This window comes from Aspergillus pseudoviridinutans (assembly GCF_018340605.1).
Source record: "Aspergillus pseudoviridinutans IFM 55266 DNA, scaffold_1, whole genome shotgun sequence".
In the NCBI taxonomy this organism is placed as follows: Eukaryota; Fungi; Ascomycota; class Eurotiomycetes; order Eurotiales; family Aspergillaceae; genus Aspergillus; species Aspergillus pseudoviridinutans.
The window spans coordinates 4,346-24,040 of NW_025091281.1; the positions used below are offsets into that span (position 1 = coordinate 4,346).

The following is a 19,695-nucleotide window of genomic DNA, read 5'->3' on the forward strand; positions in this document are numbered from 1 at the left end:
CTCAGGCTATACTAGCCTACTAGATGCCTTAGGCACTAATTCATTCTAGATGGTGGCCTAAAAGGGTATAGGCTTCCCGCAGATAGTGGTCTTGGCAGACCCCAACAAAGAATTTCAACCTTACCCCTACCCCCTTAGTTTGACTACCTTCCTAGTGATTAATCTAGAATCTAATATTAGAATCTAATAGGCTAGCTAGTGTTACAACACCAACACAGCTGCGTTAGCGCAAGGTGGATATGACAGGCAGAAACCAAAGGATCACTAATCACCAATCAATCCCAAGGGATCACTGAGCAATCCAGAAGGATACTTAATCCAGATAGGTATTCCACAGGAAAATAGTTCAATAGTTACTTACTAAATAGTAATACCAAATCATTATAAAGGATAATTATTAATTACTAAAAAGATACCAGTTATGGCCACTACATTATATAAGGGACTAACCACATACCATAGCTTAGTAATGGTAGAAGGATAGACACAATAGATAGTAATTTAATATCATAAACATCTACTAACATACCATTCTACCATCTATCATATCAACCATCAGGAGGAACCACAGTTATATAAGGATACTTATTTATACTGTATCTAGTACTCTTAGTTTAGTTCCTTATATTTAATATAAATTATTCACTTGAGTATAAGTTCACTAGTCTAATTTATTAGTTACTCTCTACTATTAAGTATACATACTTAGTAGGCCTTGCTTCTATCTCTACTATTATTATTCTTATATTACCTTTAGATTATCCTTGACCCCAGAGAGGTTATTATATTACTAATCATTAGGCTACCTAGTCAGTAGGCCTTAGGTGAGTATTAGATATAGTCCAGGGACTATATCACCCTATTCCTAAAGTAGTTAACTAGCAGAGAATAGCAGAGATAGATCCCAGGGTGTGATAAATTAAATATTATATAGTATAAATTACTTTAGGAAGTTTGATTAACTCTTAATATTAAATATTATAGCAGGAAATAATACATCATGCACACCCACCAGCTTAAATATTAGTTAGATACCTATAGTATAGCCATAATAGCAATAAGCCCAGTCTTTAATAGAAGAACTAAGGGGCATAGTAGAGTAACTTCAGGAATATATCTAATAACTAGAAGGTTAACTTATAGCTAAGTCTATCAAAGTCAGACTACCTAAATTATTTAATAGAAATAGGTCTAAGCTATAAGCATTCCTCATATAGCTAGATATATATATCTATATAAATAGGGAAAGACTTACCACTAAGGCAGAAAGGGTCTTGCTTATAGCAACCTATCTAACTAGACTAGTATTTAATTAGTTTAAGCTATTTATTAGGGACTACTAAGAATACAAAGAGGATAATTAAGCCCCTAAGACTGATAAAATATTCACTAGCTATAATACTTTTAAGAAATAATTAGAAAGTACTTTTAGTGATATTAATAAGGAAAGAAATACTAAGTAATAGTTATAGTAACTAAAGTAGATAGGATCTATAGGAGAATATACATCAAAATTCTAATAGATTATATCCTACCTGACTTAGGACAAAGATATGAACATTATATAATTTAAAGAAGGCTTAAAGCCAGAAATCTAGAAGAAGTTAATCTAGATAGAATAACTAGATAAGCTTAATAAGATAATTAAGTAAGCAGTTAAAATTAATAATAAACTATAAGACTTCTATATATGCAGATAAGAATAAAGTAACTAGAATAGCTTTAGTAATAGGCACACTATGAATTATTAACTAAATAATAGAAGGCTAGCTCAGCTATAAAGCTAAGGATATACTAATCCTTATAGGCTATAACTAATGGAATTAGATGCAACTTAATAAATAATACTTTCTAATAAGAAAAGAGAATAGTAATAAAAAGAGAAGCTATATTTTTAGTACAGGAAGCCAGGATATATATTAAATACCTATAAGCAGTAACCCTGGAAGGGTAAGTAGGATAGAAAGAAATAGTTATAAGCTATAAAAGAGCTCAGTGCTATAATAGATAGAGAAGGTTATAATACTATAGGAAGTAGAATTATTATTAGACCTGTTAGACTAAGAAAGGCTAATAAATAACTTAAGAAACTATACCAGGAATGTATAAATTTAAGTAATAAAGAAATTAAAATAGAGCTTAAGAGGAAAGCTTCTACTAATTATAAAAGTATAAATAATAACTGGCCTGTCAAGGATTTAAATATCCTTATAGCTACTAATTAGAGGTTATTAAATAGCAGTACAGATAGCCTTATTAACTGGGAAAATATTATGCCTAGGGGGCTGATTCACCAATAGATAATACTTACTAGTGAGATATATTAGGTTATTAGTACTAATAAAGAAATAACTAACTAGGATAAGCTAGATTAAGAGGATTTTCCCATAATAGATTAGGCCACTATTAACTAACCTATTAATCTACTTAATAAAGAGTATAGAACTTAGTAGGTAGGCCTTAACCCTAACAAGGAGCAGTCCTATAAGATTCCTAAGATACTCTATAAATAATCCCTATAAAATGATAATAAAGCAGACCAGTATACTATATAGCTATAACAGCTAGATAAGAATTAGTTAGCTAAATTAGAAGCACACTAACTAAATAAATAAATMCTTAAAAAAGTAAAATAAGGAGTAATAGGATATATACATTAGAATCTGGAATATTAGACCTAGGTTAAATCTTAGGAGTAATATATAATATATTATAAATAGCACATGATATACTGTAGGAAGTATAGAAAATAGAACTAAGAATATCATCAGGAACTCTAAGAGGTTTCTTAAAGGAAACTACCAGGACTAGTCTATAGATTATATAATTATGACTAGTGCCTATATCAACACTTTTAGGCATACCCTAGATATAAAAGTATATCCTGGATTATATACTATAGCAATAATTATAGCATCCACTATAATAATAAGTATATAGTAAAATTTTGGCTAGAGATACCAGAAGTTATAAAACAGAATAATATTTATCTATACTAGAAGCTTAAATACTCTTATAAAGGATATAGGAAATATCTAGAGTATAACTTAATGCACTGGACAGCATATTTTAAAGAATAATATATTATATATTATAAGGGAAAGCTAGAGGGAGGGTACTTCCTAGAACAGCCATGAGGCACTAGGATACTATAATAAGGAACCCTATACCTTATAGTAATAATAGTATAATATAGTAAGTATCTAAAACTAGATACATGCATTCTTAATTAAACTACTAGAGTAATAATTAACTTAGGAGTAATAGGAAATTATATACACCTAGATTTCATGAAGAAGCTAGGGCTTCTAGGAAAAATAAAGGCAGTACCTGAACTAATTATAGGTCTGAATGGAGAGAATTTAGGAACTCTTATAATTATAACTAAGTCAGGACCAGTTCTAATAGTTATATTAGGATACTTTAAATAACTAAACTTTAATATTATATTAATAGGATAGTATAATGTGGTGTTAGGGATTCTATAGCTCAGGAATTATAACCTAGTAATTAACTAGAATATAAATAAAATCTAGTTTAACTATAAATGCCCATGGCAGGACCAGAGTTAAGGGGAAACTGGGGCCTTATAGTATATTAGGTTAAAAGAGAGTAATAATAATACTAAGCAGTTGAAGGGTAGACTAAAGAAATAGGTAATAGCTAGCTAAAGAATAATAGTAGTATTAGCAGCAATAAAGCTATTGCAAAGGATAGTAATAATAGAGTTACTAGAATAGGTACTAGAATAAGATAATAAATATACTAATATCATAACACTAGATAATGAGTCTAAGGACAGTTCAGAAACTAGAAAAATAAAACTAAGGAAAAATAATTCTAGGATAGACTGTCCTAGGAATACTTTTATTCCAGAACCCTACTTATTCTTAGTAATAATAAATCAGGACTAGGGTGATCCCAGAGTAATCAGTCCCAGGGATATTAGTCCTAGGAATACTGGATCTAGGAATAAATCAGAATCAGGACTAACTCTACCTTAGGAATATAGTAATTTTAAGATATTATTTAAGTAATCTAAATAGTATATCTTACTGGAATATAGCAAGCACAACTATAAGATTCCTCTTAAAGAAGGAAAATTGCTAGTATATAAGAAAATATACTAAATATTAGAAAAAGAGCTACAGATACTTAAGGAATATATTAATAAATAGCTATAACTTAGGAAAATATAACCATCAAACTTACTAGCAGGATATAATATACTCTTTATACTAAAGAAAGACAGGAGTCTACAACTCTATATAGACTATAGGCCACTAAATAATATTATAATCAAGGATTATTATCTACTTCTATTAATCTATAAAATCTAAGATTAAATTCAAGGAGCTAAGTAGTTTATAAAGCTAGATATCACTAATGCATACAACCACATCTGAATCATAGATAGAGAAGAATAGAAGACTATATTTAGGATAAAATTTGGTCACTATAAATACTTAGTTATATTATTTAGGCTTACTAATATACTAGCATTATTCTAGTAGTTTATTAATAAAGTCTTGCAAGGATATTTACATCTCTTTATAATTATCTACTTAGATAATATCTTAATATTCTTAAAAGAAAAGAATAAGTATATAGAATATATTAGTAAAGTGTTATAGAAGCTTCAGGAAGTAAACATTAAGCTAAAGTTAAAGAAATATAAATTCTACATCCAGGAGACTAAGTTCTTAGGATACTAGATTTCTATAAATAGAATATATATAGACTAAAACAAAGTATAGGTAATCAGGGATTAGCCTTAACTAAAAAGCATTAAGGAAGTATAATAATTCTTAGGCTTAATTAATTACTATTAATAATTTATCAAAGGATATATAAAAATAATGATACCACTTTTTATACTACTTAAAAAGGAAAAAGAATTTGCATAGTAATTAAAGCATAATAAAGCCTTTAATAAAGCTAAGATATAGATTATAAATATACCTATCCTTGTGCAGCACAACCTAGAAAAAGAGACTACTATTAAGACTAATATATCTAATTATATAATCAGGATGAGGATGACTTAACTAGGAAATAATAGGAAACTATAACTAGTTACATTCTACTTATGAAAGTTAATTTAAGCAGAACTTAACTATAATATCTATAACAAAGAACTACTAGCTATAGTAATAGTATTTAAAGTCTAGAGAGTCTACCTGGAAGGAGTATAATAAATAGTTATTATAAAGACAGACTATAAGAACCTCACATTCTTCACAACCATAAAAGAACTAACTAGAAGATAAGCTAGATAGGCTAAGACTCTCTTATAATATAACTTTAAAATCATTCATTGCAAAGAAATAGAGAACAGATAAGCTAATACACTTAGTTAATAACTAGATTATAAACTTTAGAGAAAACTAGTTACACTAGCAATATTAAAGCAACAGGAAGATGGGTTATTAATATATAACTACTATATCCTTATAATAATAATTAAGCTATAAGAGGACCTATTTATTTAAAAAATTATTAAAGTAACTAAAAAGGATAAAATTATTTAAGAAATACTTAATAGCTTAGTAGAGAATGAGCACATAACTAGTAATAAATAAGGGTTAATATACTTATAAGGACTCATCTATATACCTAAGTATATAAGAAGTAAGATTATCACCAGACATCATAATAATCCTATATATAGTTATATAGGAACTAAAAAAATAGCTGAAGCTATCTTAAGGAACTATTACTTCCCTAACATAAGAAGGAAGGTATAGGGATATATTTATTAATGTGAAACCTATATCTAAGATAAACTAGCTAGGTACTAGCTATATAGTAAAATATAGTTACCAGAGATACTAAAGAAACTATAGGAATAGATTACTATTAACTTTATTAGATTATTACTAAAGTTAAAAGGGTATAATTACCTAATAATAGTAACTAATAGATTAATAAAATTTATCTACCTAATTCTAACTATAATAAATATAATAGCATCACAGCTAGTAAGCCTACTTATAGAATATATAATTATTAATCACAGAATGCCATAGTACATCATATTAGATAGAGACAAGCTATTCACATTAAAATTTTAGTAATTATTAATAGATCTAATGGGAATTAAGCAAAGACTCACAACCATATATCACCTGTAAGCTAATAGATAGATAGAATAAGCAAATCAGATAGTGGAATAATACCTACAATACTATATAAATTACTAGTAAGATAATTAGGTAGTTTATCTACTAATAGTGTAGTTTACATATAATAATACTATTTACTTAATAACAGGGGAAACACCTTTCTTTACTAATTATAGATATAACCCTATATTAATTAGAGAACTATAGAATAAAGTACCCACAGTGGAAGAAGCTATAGAATTAGTAGATACTATTAATTACCTATAAACCTAACTATTAAGGGATATTAAATTTATGAACCTTAAAATAGCAATCTACTATAATAAGAAGTATAGGAGTACTCTAGACTTAAAAAAGGGGGAGAAAGTTTATCTACTCTATAGAAATATTAAAATAAAGAGACTAAGTCAGAAACTAGACTATTAGAAAATTAGACCTTTCACTATTAAAGAAAAGAAAGAACTAGTTAACTATAAACTATAACTACTAAAGAGTATATCAAAAATTTATCTAGTATTTTATATCTTATTATTAGAACCAGCACTAAAAAAATATAAAAATTACTAAAAATATAGAAATTAATAATAATATAAAATAGAAGTATAAAGTTAAATAAATCCTAAATTATAAACAGGTTAGCAGAAAACTATACTACCTTATAAAATAGAAGGGCTATAATACCTCAGAAAATATATAGGAGCCTATTAAGAACCTAATAGGCTACTACTAACTTATTTAACAGTACTGCTCAAAGGAAAATCAAAATTCTCCTAAAAAGAAGGAGGTACCTGATTAATCTCTAATAATATCTAGTTAAAATTAGGATTTTCAGAAGTTGCAGCTAGCTGTTTAATTTTAGCTATAGGATTAGGCTACTTAGAAGACTTCTTCTTATCTAGGATCTATAATAGTTTAGTATTATATTCTAATATCTTAAAACTACACTCTTTAAGGAACTTTTATTATTTTTAAAGTTATAAGTAATGAGCTAAGGACTTAGTAACCTTCTATTATTTTTCTATTAACTCTTTTTAAATCTTTTCTAAATACTTTTATAACTGCTAAAGTTCAGGGTAAAGAAGTTCTAACTTATTATTAGTTATAGAAAGCTTAGAAGTAATCTTCTTCTCAGCTCTCTTTAGAATATCCTACTCTTTCTTAGTGTAAAAATCCTTCTTATATAAATAACCCTAATAAGTATATAATACATACTTTAAATAGTAATAAGCCTAATCTATTATACAGGCCTTACCAGATAATGTGCAAAAGTTATAAGGAAAAGAAGTAATAAAACTATTCTTAATAATATACTCTACCTAGTGAATGCAACTAGCAACTTAGTTATAGTTATAGAGGAGTTTAGAAATATCTTTAAGGATAGTATCAGCATAATACTTCAGTATGATGAGTAAATATAGTTAAAGAAATAAAGAACACACCTACCAGGGAAGTGCCGCCTTTTAAATTAAGTTTTAAGGATAAAACACTAAGAGAGGGGGAGGTAATGTTATAATACTAACACAGCTATATTAGTGCAAGGTAGATATAACAGGCAGAAACCAAAGGATTACTAATCACTAATTAATCCCAAGGGATCACTAAGTAATCTAGAAGGATACTTAATCTAGATAGGTATTCTGCAGGAAAATAGTTCAGTAGTTACTTACTGAATAGTAATACTAAATTATTATAGAGGATAATTATTAATTACTGAAAAGATGCCAGTTACGGCTACCACATCATGTAAGGGACTGACCATGTGCCATGGCTTGGTAATGGTAGAAGGATAGACATAATAGATAGTAATTTGATATTGTGAACATCTACTAATATACCATTCTACCATCTACTGCATCAACCATCAGGAGGAACCATAGTTATATAAGGACACTCATTCATACTATATCTAGTACTCTTAGTTTAGTTCCTTATATTTAATATAAATCATTCACTTGAGTATAAGTTCACTAGTCTGATTTGTTAGTTACTCTCTACTATTGAGTATATATACTCAGTAGGCCTTGCTTCTATCTCTACTGTTATTATTCTTATATTACCTTTGGATTATCCTTGACCCTAGAGAGGTCATTATATCACTAATCATTAGGCTACCTGGTTAGTAGGCCTTAGGTGAGTATTGGATATAGTCCAGGGACTATATCACCCTGTTCCCAAAGTAGTTGACTAGCAGAGAACAGCAGAGACGGATCCCAGGGTGTGACAGCTAGTTACTATTAGAAATCATTTTAAATCATTAAAAAATATTAAGTTTTGATAAAGATAAGGGGTAGGTATGAGTTACCCTGCTACCCTCCCCCCCTGCCAACCCTAGGATTTGTATGATACCCTCCTAGGCATGGGCCATTATAGTGTTAGGCCTAGATAGATCTAGAAGATTCTAGAATCACTAGACTAGTATGATTTAAATATATCTTTTCACCTATATAATATATATATAGATATCTACTAATAGAAGGCTACCCTAGATCTAGAGAAGATTAATATATGTTTACTAGGCCTAGTCATACTAGATTAACTAGGTGAATCACCAAGCCTAGCCATGCTAAATCACTAAGCCTAGACCCCCTGCGCAGGCACCTCTCCAAGCCGAATCACCTAGCCTAGTCAAATCAAATCGTCTGGCCTAGTCAGATTGAATCGCCTAGCCTAGTCATATTGAATCACCTAGCCTAGCCAGGCTGAATCACCTGGACTAGTCAAATCAAATCACCAAGCCTAGCCATGCTGAATCATCTAGCCTAGTCAAATCAAATCACCTGGACTAGTCAAATCAAATCACCAAGCCTAGTCAAATTGAATTGTCTGGCCTAGTCGAATCAAATCACCTAGCCTAGCCAGGCTGAATCACTAAGCCTAGTCAAATCAAATCACCAAGCCTAGTCAGGCCTGTGCAGGCACCTCTCGAAGCCAAACCACCTAGCCTAGTCAAATTAAACCAGCTGGCCTAGTCAAATCAAATCACCTAGCCTAGACACCCTGCGCGGGCACCTCTCAAAGCCAAACCACCTAGCCTAGTCAGATCAAACCAGCTGGGCTAGTCAAATCAAACCAGCTAGCCTAGGTCTACTCTCCAGATTTCTCTTACCTCTCTCTCACTTTCTAGATATATATATTTCTCTCATACCTTACCTCTACCTAGTAGACTAATATATATATATATCTACTAACCCTACTAGATTAATAATAATAACTAGATCTAATTACTATCAACCTAGCTAGGCCCCTAGTCTAAGCCCTTACTAATATATATCTCTACTATATAAAATTTATAAAACATTCACTTCTAAGAATTTTTAAAAATTCTAGACTTAATATTACTAAGTATGCTATATATCACTAGACCAGTAGAAATTAGGCCTACCTATTAAAAATAATTATAATTAGTCAGCAGGTAATAAATTTTAAACTATATTTTTAGAATTTTTAAAAAATCAGGAATTATGCTTATCTAATGAGACTATTATCATTCTATAGCTAAAAGTATCTACTATTTACTAAAAATAATTMTAATTAGTGATCTAGTACTAGACTACTAGTAAATATTAAAAATTAATTTTTCTTCTAGTTTCTGCCTGAATTCTAAGGCCCTACTAGCCTACTAGATGCCTCAGCCACTAATCTATACTAGTGGTAGCCTAAAAGGGTATAGGCTTCCCGCAGATAGTAGCCTTGGCAGACCACAACAAAATATTTCGACCTAACCCCTACCCCCATAGTTTGACCACCTTCCTAGTGATTAATCTAGAATCTAATATTAGAATCTAATAGATTAGCTAGTTAGAATCATAAATCATTTTAAATCATTCAAAAATATGAAGAATTGACCATTCTGAGGGGGGGGTATGAGTTACCCTGCTACCCCCCCCCGGGTCAACCCTAGGATTTGTATGATGCCCCCCCCCGGGTATGGGCCATTATAGTGTTAGGTTATTATATCACTACATCATTAGGCTACCTAGTCAGTAGGCCACAGGCAAGTATAGGTTATAGTCCAGGGACTATAGCGACCCCATTCCCAAAGTAGTTGACTAGCAGAGAACAGCAGAGACAGATCCCAGGGTGTGACAAGAGGTAATTATTAAGGGCTATAGTAGACTATAAAGCTGCTGTATATAGCTAATATAGATAGTACAGACTACTAGATTATATAATCCACTGTAGTTATTCTATGAGTTACTAAGTATTCTATAACTTAGTGATTAGTTCTCCTTGCTTAGGTAATATACAGTTATCTTACTCCCTCCATGCTGATCTTACCAGTTAGCCTCAGACCCAAATGGCCGACCTTATAACCGCAGCAGTTTGGTTCCAACTAAGGTTGGACTCGCCCCAACTCGCACCAAATGCAACTCTAGCTTTAACTATCCTAATAGGCTATAAAGGAAGGAAGTGGGATTACTAAAGAAGGAAGAAACTAGGTATAGGTAGCTAATATACTAATTAATATAATAATATACTCTTACTATATAATCACTAACTATACTTAATAGTTTAAATATATTTCTATAGTTATTAAGAGTACCTTTATATATATAGCTTATTAACTACTATAACATAATAATATTATCCTAAGACTTAGATAATAGATAATTACTAGTGTTAATTTATTAAGAGATAGCTGAATTACTTTAGATTTTATATATTTAAGGACTATATATTAATTAAAACTATAGAGGTAACTAGAATAGATATAAATAATAGTATTTTATTTAAGTTAGTTAGTAGAATTATACATCTTAGCATGGCTTAATTAGGAAAATTATACTAAAATAAAACAACCTAGGTAGCCCAACTGGGTAGCCTAGTTAGGTTCTAGGCTAGGCTTAGGCTCAAGGGGGGGTGTTCCAGGTTTTACCTAGGCTGGGTTTTGGGCTCAAGGGGGGTGTTTGTTCCGGGTTGGGTTTTGCCTAGGTCTAGATGCAGTACGGAACACAATGAGTGCGTCACTGAGGTTGGAGAGGCATAGCCTTTTAATGATAGAAAATTTGAAGTGGTCTTTGAGTAGTTTATCATTTTGTTGTTCCCTTTTTGGTTTTTATCGTATAATACTCAATTTATTACACTTGAATAACCAGTCGACCAGTGAATGAATGAGCAGCTGCTCGCTCAGGGATGTCCTCTCCTCCCTCTAAGGGCAGCAGGGTAAGATGGCTGACAATTCCATTCTCGGAAACAGCCTTAATCATATTCTTGACTTCGTTGACAGAACAATGCAACGATCCTTTGACAATTATTTCTCGGAAGACCAGGTTGAACGCATCGAACTGGAATCCAGACTCTGGTAAACCAAGGACAACGCAAGCACCCTGGGGCTGAAGGCGGTGTAGGGACCAGTCACTGGCTGCCACATCATCAGTGCAGACCACAGTACCCTGCAACCCAATGCTGTCGGTAAACGCATCAATCTCTTTGATGGCACTACGGCTGTTGATGTTGACGACAAGGTCGGGGGTAAGATGTGCAGGTACATCACATGCAAGCTTTAGACCGATATCGCGGTTGTCGATGGCAACGACCCGCAGGCCTCGGGCTTTGGCAAACTGAATGGCCAGCACGCCAAGGCCTCCGATTCCAACAATTGCTATCGACTTTCCCTTCTCCAGTCCAGTCTCCTTAATAGCATTCCATGCGGTGGCCTACCGAAGTTATGGGAGTTAGTATAGCTTTATGAATATATTGCAAAAGGACACATACGCCGGCGCACATCAATGGTGCTGCCTGTTCAAATGACAAGTCATCTGGCAAGTGCACGAGGGCATTGTCCGAGGCGATCATATACTCAGCAAACCCACCGTCGGCTCTTAGAATGCCATTCATAGTCTTTTTCTCGCAGTAACGGACATCTAAGGAGCCATAGGTCTTCATTCGCCATCGACACCCATTGCAGACGTTGCAAGGGTTTCTAAAGTTGAGCACCCCAACTCGGTCATTAACCCTCCAGTCACCTAGAATGTTAGGTCCAAGCTGCACAATAGTACCCGCGGGCTCGTGCGAGCCGGTGAAGGGTAATTGTGTTCCATATGCGCCTTTGTAGACCTGGTAGTCGGTGTGGCAGAATCCAGCTGCAGCCACGCGAATGAGCAGCTCTCCTGGGCCAGGAGTAGGTACTGGAACATCGCTACAAAGGCGGTAGCTCTCATTGTACTATATGCCACTTAGTTGAGGTGTAAAGTCTCCTAGGAGCGAAATCATGCCTTCATTAGCCTGAGCGCCTTCATGGTCGCTGGTATCTGTTCCTGGGCCATGTTTGGCAGTTACTTTTGAATAGCCAAATGAATCAAAAAATGGCACATATGTCAGTTTCGAGAGAATGCAATTGGGACTCAATAAAAGGTGATGAGCTTTGAATGCCGACAAATGCTGAAACTAAATTCAATTTCAGGTCATGCAAAAGTATCATCCTTGGGGTTAGAATTACTCAGCGAGCTGGTCCAGCTAGGATGGCAGCGGACGATCTCTGCCTCCGGTTAGTTACAGTTGATTGACCAGGGCATTTTCTCGCGAGCGTGCCTACTAAGTGAGCGGGATTTGGATATTGTCCAGAGCAGTTTGGGATTTCAGGTAACAGAATGCCAAAAACCGCCTATCGTAGACAATAAATGTAAGCGCCTCTGCTACAATCACGCTCTAGGCTGCAGATATGGCGTATTTACATAATTCACATTGCTGTTTCTAGAAGAAGCTGTATATCAGAAAATCAGACAACTGCCATAGATCCCTATAGGCTCGTTATCTGCCTGAAACTGGGGCCCGCAATGAGGCAATGTATCATGTTTCCTGGCAAGGAGTCAAATCACCACCAAACGGCACGGGGGCTTCGACGCCAGCTAGGAAACAAATAACTGCCTCGGCAAATGTCTCTGCATCGTCTTGGCGAGGTTGGACATTGGGCCCGACTTTCTCAAGGAAACCGGTTGTCTGCGATTCTGACCACCCCAGCTGTGGCCCAAATTCGTTGATTGTTTTGATCATCGCGAAGGCATCTAGTTCAAAATGGCCCTGGATTGTAAATATCCTATGCGGATAATACAGCCCCTGTATTGGGCAAATAAGAGTGCTCCCAACGTTCTGCCATGGGAATGGTAAAGACAATATTTGTTTGGTGCAATCCTTGCGAGTAACCAATACCCAATCCCCATACATCATTTGTAGTCTCAGTTTTCCCTCATGTAATTTTTCTAGTACAGGAAAAGCCCGAGTAAATACCTGATTCATGTGGACTTCGTAGATGCCAACTTCCCGACCAAGGGGGCATTTCCCTACATATACCTCAGGCTGAAAAGAGCAGTTGGACTTTGGGAGAATAGTCTTCGCAATTATCTGGTGTCCAAAACATGATCCCAAAATTCGAACGTGGGGATATTCTTGGAAAACGACCTGGATGTACTCCTCAAGAGCCAGCATCCAAGGGTATTTTCCTATCTCGTACACTCCAGGTGATGCACCAGTGATGAGTATCGCGTGCACAAACTCCTTTGGTTCAGTATCTGTGGTTGTTGAGAGCAGTGGACTCGACAGCGTTTCTGGTTGATCATGTGCTGCTTGTCGGAGGATGTTGTAAGGAGGGTAGGAACCCCCACGAATATCCCATGCAGAAACGACCAATTCAATCGTATCACCCTGTGCCAAGCTTGATGCGTTCACTCGACAAGTAGCAGCCGATAAAATATCCCTGAACTGGGCGCTGTAGATGCCACGAGCAGCATAGAGTTCTCGGGCAGGGATGTCGGCATCAAGGATAGCAAGGTGGATTGTTCGCATCACAGGTCAAAATTCTTGAGTTATTAGCATTCGTGCTTCAAAATGAAAGAACAAAAGAGGGTAACTGAGCTGTCCCGCTCTATTATCATTCCACTTAGTTTCTCAGTGAATTTATCAAGGTAGAATCCTGACTCCGTTGCCAGAGTTCTGCTGTTTTGCAAGATAACAGCACTGTACTGAGGGAGTGTGGGCCTTCGGATTATGGGATGATTGGAGATGACTATACCTGTATTTCTTTCCCCAACACCTACATTTCCATTAGTATAATAATTCCGTGAGGAACTATAACTCATTTGGAGAGAATCGGTAGCCAAGGCATTTGTTATTTTTGGAGCTAGTAGGCATATATAAAAAGTTTTTTGTATAGATAATTGGAACCCAAATAGTACGAAGGACTGATTCTCAGAAGAAAGGCGCAATAGTGGGAGCATGCAACTCTCCCCGATGACCACAGGGTACACTGCATGATTCTGCATCAAAGTAGTATCACAGGTAAGGGAATATGAAGGTCAAGGATGATTAATTGCCGATGGTAAAAAAAAAAAAAAAATCTCGGCTCAGATGCGTGATTTGGCAGTAGGTACAGGGCGCGAGTTTGAAACTGTATCCCGCCAACGCTTTCCGAGAAATCTGCCGTGTTAAAACGCATAAACAAGACAAGAAAACCAGATATCAGCAAATTCAGTATGGTGGTATTACTGCCAAAGTATCCGCTGTTTATTTTCTTGTTCATATCGCTGGAAATCCTTGAAGAAGAAAAAGACCGTGAACTCAGGTAATGAGGATGTCTACATCTTGTGGTTGTATTGGTAATTTCTTGAAAAGTAAGGTTCTAATGCTGGTTGAAACAAAAATTGGGATTTGTTTGGCTTGACGTAATTTCGAACAGTCCCGGACAGAATCAAGGGTTGGGGTTGAAATGGGTGAACGGGCCCACAGAGTCAAGTCTGAATTTCCACTCCACAAACCCCCGGAAAAGATCAAGGGTTGGGGTTGAAATGGCTGAACGGGCCCCACAGAGTCAAGTCCGAATTCCCCTCCACAGACCCAACCAAAAAGTGACCTGATGTACCACTGAATCACACGCTTCTAATAAGATATGGCTTTCAAAACAGAAGCACTCTACTAGGCAGCTAGCTACTACTGAAGGTATGGCTATCCAGAAATGCTTAGAGTGATTTCAGCGCGAGAATGAGGTCCAGGAAAGTTGAAAACTTAGGATACTATCCCTACAGATCCTGTACTTTCTACAGTTAGACCGCGCTACAGTGATTGTTATAATCTAAGAAATTAGTGATTGCAATGTCCTAACCGAGTTCCTAATTAATTTGTATATAGAAATGCGATTGTTTTGTTGATAAAGCCCCCGATATTTAGCCCATGGGCAGGAATTGGAGTGGACGTGGGCTGGCCCATTTGTGAAATACATTAATTATCCGTGCCAAGCTCAACCAGACCTAAACGTATTCTACGGTCGAGTGGGCCATACAGACGAGCGGGCGACCTCCGCTCCCGACACCACCTCTCTGAAGAAATGGACAGGGTCCGAGAGTCCAATCCATTCACCGAGTAAACCCGGATCTTGTCTCATACTGGGCGTAAGCTTAGTTATGAGGCGGTGGGCTGATTTACCTCGTTCTTTGCGCTCTCCGCCCTATAGCTAAGTACTACTTGATGTCATTTTGCTGTGTTTCACCTCTTCCTCTACGACCCTGCCACAACCAACTACTTGAAGGGCTACCCAGACAGAAATGATTCACGCAGTTCCCGGAGGAATGCACTTCCGGTACCGCAACCCCACGAGGTATATGACGAAGGTGAATCTCAATCTTGCTCTAGCTCACCTACGAAACGGTTCAGCAGCCTCACTGTCAGGCAGGTAATTGTTGTATAAAATGATTTTCGGCCCGAGCTATAAAATCGGTCTCTCGCGCAATCAAATTACATCAGGCTGCCATTCTTCTCTTCATCTTGATCTGTCAAATACATGACCTCCTTACTTCCACAAATAGAATCCCACTGGTGCTCCAACCAAATCCCAGAGGTCAGTTCTTTTTCCAATTCCGTGGCCACCAGCTCCGGATACTACCATAAATGGCATAAGGTGCTCCGAGCTACCCGGCACATGCGCAATTTCATTACCGGGAGCACTTCTCCACGTTGAAAGCTTAGACTTTCGCTCAATTGGATCGGAAATGGAAGCAACAGATTGGAGGAAGTCTTCGAATAACTCCGCGCCCTTGGGAACTTTGGCGCCTGGGCTCATGTATGCTTTCATAATTTCATCGAAATTGTGGGAAGACCCACCGCTTCCAATGATTGCATAACCCTCGTTCCGAAAGGACTCCAACGCTTGGCCAACCAAGATATTCTTTTCTGTTGAGTCTCCTTCGTCGTGGCCCTGGAGCACTGACATCTGAACGAGGGGTATATCTCCGCTTGGCCTGAGAAGCATCATCGGGATCCAAACACCATGGTCCCATCCCCGAGCTTTGTCGAGAACAGGCTCAAATCCGCTCTCCTGTAGGCGCTTTGCAAGCCTTTGCGCCAAATCCGCGTCACCTTTCCCTTCGTAGTGAATCTCAAAGGCGGCTTTAGGGAGCTGGTCCTTAAGGTCCTCGTAATCGAAGAAGATGTTCGGATCACTCGCCCCTGAAATGGAAGGCTGCGAGGACTCCCAATGTGCTGTGAAAAAAATAATTCCTTTCGTGTTGTCGAACATGGTGGAGTAACTGCGTACAATTTGTCTCCAGGGCTCGTGGTCCTCGTTCAATATCGGGAATGGACCACCGCCGTGCGAGATAAAGAGGGCGGGTGCACGTTCAACTTTGACGGTCATATTGCTAAGGAAAATTTAAAGCCGTCTTTGCTGGATCTGATGTAAACTTGGCGCCGTTTCAGAAGTTAGGGGTACTGGTTTATATAATGAAGCATAAGAAACCCATCGTATCTTCACTCGTTGTACCCCGGAAGAGACTCTATCCGAAAGGATAGCTGTGAAAAAAAAGCCTGCACAGAGAAGTGGCCCCGGAAGTCGCATTCCTATCGGATTCAGTCGGATTTAGACGTAAAAGGCGAGCATAATGCGAGATAGGTAGGCCATAGCCGGCTGTATGTCGATCATCGGGGCGTACAGGTGGAGCGGCTATAATGAAATGGGACAAGGATGCCTTTTATTTCCGTTTCCGATTACTAAAAAGCAGATGATGTGTACTCCATATACTTCTTCAGATGCAATGGCTCAGGAATCTGTTGACCGTGTGGTTAAAGCCCCACTATAGAGTGTCATGAAAAGAGCCATGGGACGGAAATGGGATCATACCGGGCTCCACTTTTGTCTCACATTAACAAGCCATGAATACACAGGGCAGTGGCTGTTTAGGGTGCAGAGTAGCATCCTGAGCTAGAAAAGGCGCAGCACTATTATGCAGACTATGTGGCCTGGTCATTAATCGCGGCACGGAAGCTACCCTTCCTTAATTTCCGGCTCGTTCTGTACTATCAGGAACCATTTGCCCTTCCGTGATGTATAAAAATGGAAACCTCGTCAGTAGGATGGGAGAACTTGACAGACATTGAGCATCTCTTTTTACTTCACCGATATATTCCCTTCTTCCATCCTTAGGAGTCTGTCATCCTCATCCACGCCTTTCAAAAATGGGTTCTGTGTCAGAAAGTCTTCCAGTTGGCTTGAGCGAAGAGCTGCACCAAAAGTATGCGGAAGAACGTGATAAGCGTCTTCGTCGTGATGGACTGGCTCAATTTCTTGACCCTGCAAACTCCAACGAATTGAGGCATTTCATCGACGATCCATGGGTTGATCATCAGACTCTGAACGCTCAAGAGCCTCCGCTGAAAGATGGTTCTCATTGCAAGTTCTTGATCCTTGGCGCCGGGTACGGGGGTCTGCTCTTTGCAGTCCGCCTTATCGATGCAGGCTTTAGAGCTGAAGATATTCGTTTTGTCGATGGCGCCGGCGGATTTGGAGGTACCTGGTACTGGAATCGCTACCCGGGTCTGATGTGTGATGTGGAGAGCTCCATCTACATGCCTCTTCTCGAGGAGACGGGCTACAAGCCGCGGCATCGGTATGCTTACGGCGAAGAGCTTCGCGAACATGCCAATAGGATCGCCGAAAAATGGTCCTTGAACAATAAAGCACTTTTCAGAAGCCACGTGAAAACAATGGACTGGGACAGCAGTCGGAAACAATGGAGAATAAAGATAACTCAAAATCGAGGACCGCAACAGGGGTCAGTGGATATGCAAGTTCACGCGGACTTTACCATTCTTGTCAGTGGCTTCCTCAACAAGCCCCAAGTTCCGAAGATCCCCGGCTTCGAGGAATTTGAAGGCCAAGTGTTTCACACAGCTCGGTGGGACTACAAGTATACGGGGGGTCACCCAGGTGATGCATCGCTCACAGGCCTCAAGGACAAGAGGGTCGGAATTATTGGCACTGGAGCAACTTCCATACAAGTTGTTCCAGAGCTTGCGAAATGGTCACAGCAGTTATACGTCTTCCAGCGGACTCCTTCGTCGGTTGATGTGCGCAATCAATCCCTCATGACCTCCGAGCAATGGTGCAAAGAAATCGCATGCAAAAAGGGTTGGCAAGTAGCCAGAGCCAGGAACTACAACTCGCAAATATCCAATGCACCTATTGGACCTGATCTATTTTGTGATGCATTTACAACTCGACCTGCGCTGAGTGGGCTCGCAGGCGGACCTGGAAAGGGGCCCATGACCGTGGATCGTGCAGCTGAGCATATTGCTGAACTACATGCTCTAGATGTGGAGCGTGCAGAGAGCATCAGAGCTCGGGTCAGTCAGGTTGTTCAGGATCAGGCCACAGCTGAGAAATTGAAAGCCTGGTACCCGGCATGGTGTAAAAGGCCGTGCGCGCATGATGAATACCTGCCTGCCTTTAACCGACCACATGTGCAACTGGTCGACACAGAGGGCAAGGGTGTGCAACGACTTACCAAAAACGGTGTGGTAGCTAATAACAAAGAGTATGAATTAGATCTTTTGGTACTCAGCACTGGATTTCGTTCTCCTGCTGCCGGGAGTGGCAGCCCAGGTTGCCGTGCTGATGTGGCTGTGACGGGTCGTTGTGGTCTATCGCTTGATGAGAAATGGATTGAAAATGGCGTGACGACACTCCATGGTATAGCCACCCATGGGTTCCCGAACATGTTCTTCACGAACACCGCACAAGCAGGCTTCTCGATGAACTACGTATTTGTGCTTGATATGGTTGCCAAGCACGTGGCGCACATTGTGGACCATGCAACAAAGAAGGCTGGTGGAGCTAAAGTTACTGTTGAGGTTACTGAAGAAGCTGAAGAAAAATGGGCGGATGAGGTCATTAAGAGGGCACCTTGGTTTGTGGGTCTCACTACTTGTACACCCGGTGTACTGAACAACGAGGGAGAGATGTTGATGGAGATGGATCCGAAAGAGCAGAGAAAGAAAGCTAGAGCTGCAGTATGGGGAGAAGGGGTGGGTAGTTATGAGAGGGTGTTAGAAGAATGGAGGGAAGAGGGTAAGTTTATGGGTATGGAGATATCCATAGACTCTTGTGCACCTGGCTTGAAGTGCTAGACTACATCCATACATCATGCTTAGAATTGATTCATCAATCTTAAGAGCAGTTCTACTCTCAATAATGTCATTCATCGGCGAGTCGCCGGCGCAATATAAAATCCCCTAAGAAATGCCATATCTTTAACGACATTTTAAAAACAACGCCTTATTACTTATTGTATTTTCATGGCACACCCTC

At 37.8% G+C, this 19,695-nt stretch overlaps 3 protein-coding genes across 3 annotated transcripts; 1 reads left to right on the forward strand and 2 right to left on the reverse strand.

Moving 5' to 3' along the window:
• Positions 1-11,203: 11,203 nt before the first annotated feature.
• Positions 11,204-13,118, reverse strand: Asppvi_000001 (zinc-dependent alcohol dehydrogenase; the record flags this gene model as incomplete). Its single annotated transcript, XM_043296314.1, has 3 exons — positions 11,204-11,782; positions 11,841-12,264; positions 12,952-13,118. The coding sequence occupies 3 exons, from the start codon at positions 13,116-13,118 to the stop codon at positions 11,204-11,206; spliced, it is 1,170 nt and encodes a 389-aa protein (XP_043152249.1).
• Positions 13,119-15,903: 2,785 nt separating this feature from the next.
• Asppvi_000002 (DODA-type extradiol aromatic ring-opening family dioxygenase) lies at positions 15,904-16,746 on the reverse strand (the record flags this gene model as incomplete). Its single annotated transcript, XM_043296315.1, has 1 exon — positions 15,904-16,746. The coding sequence occupies one exon, from the start codon at positions 16,744-16,746 to the stop codon at positions 15,904-15,906; it is 843 nt and encodes a 280-aa protein (XP_043152250.1).
• An 818-nt stretch (positions 16,747-17,564) lies between these two features.
• On the forward strand, positions 17,565-19,514 carry Asppvi_000003 (flavin-containing monooxygenase; the record flags this gene model as incomplete). Its single annotated transcript, XM_043296316.1, has 1 exon — positions 17,565-19,514. The coding sequence occupies one exon, from the start codon at positions 17,565-17,567 to the stop codon at positions 19,512-19,514; it is 1,950 nt and encodes a 649-aa protein (XP_043152251.1).
• Positions 19,515-19,695: the final 181 nt, after the last annotated feature.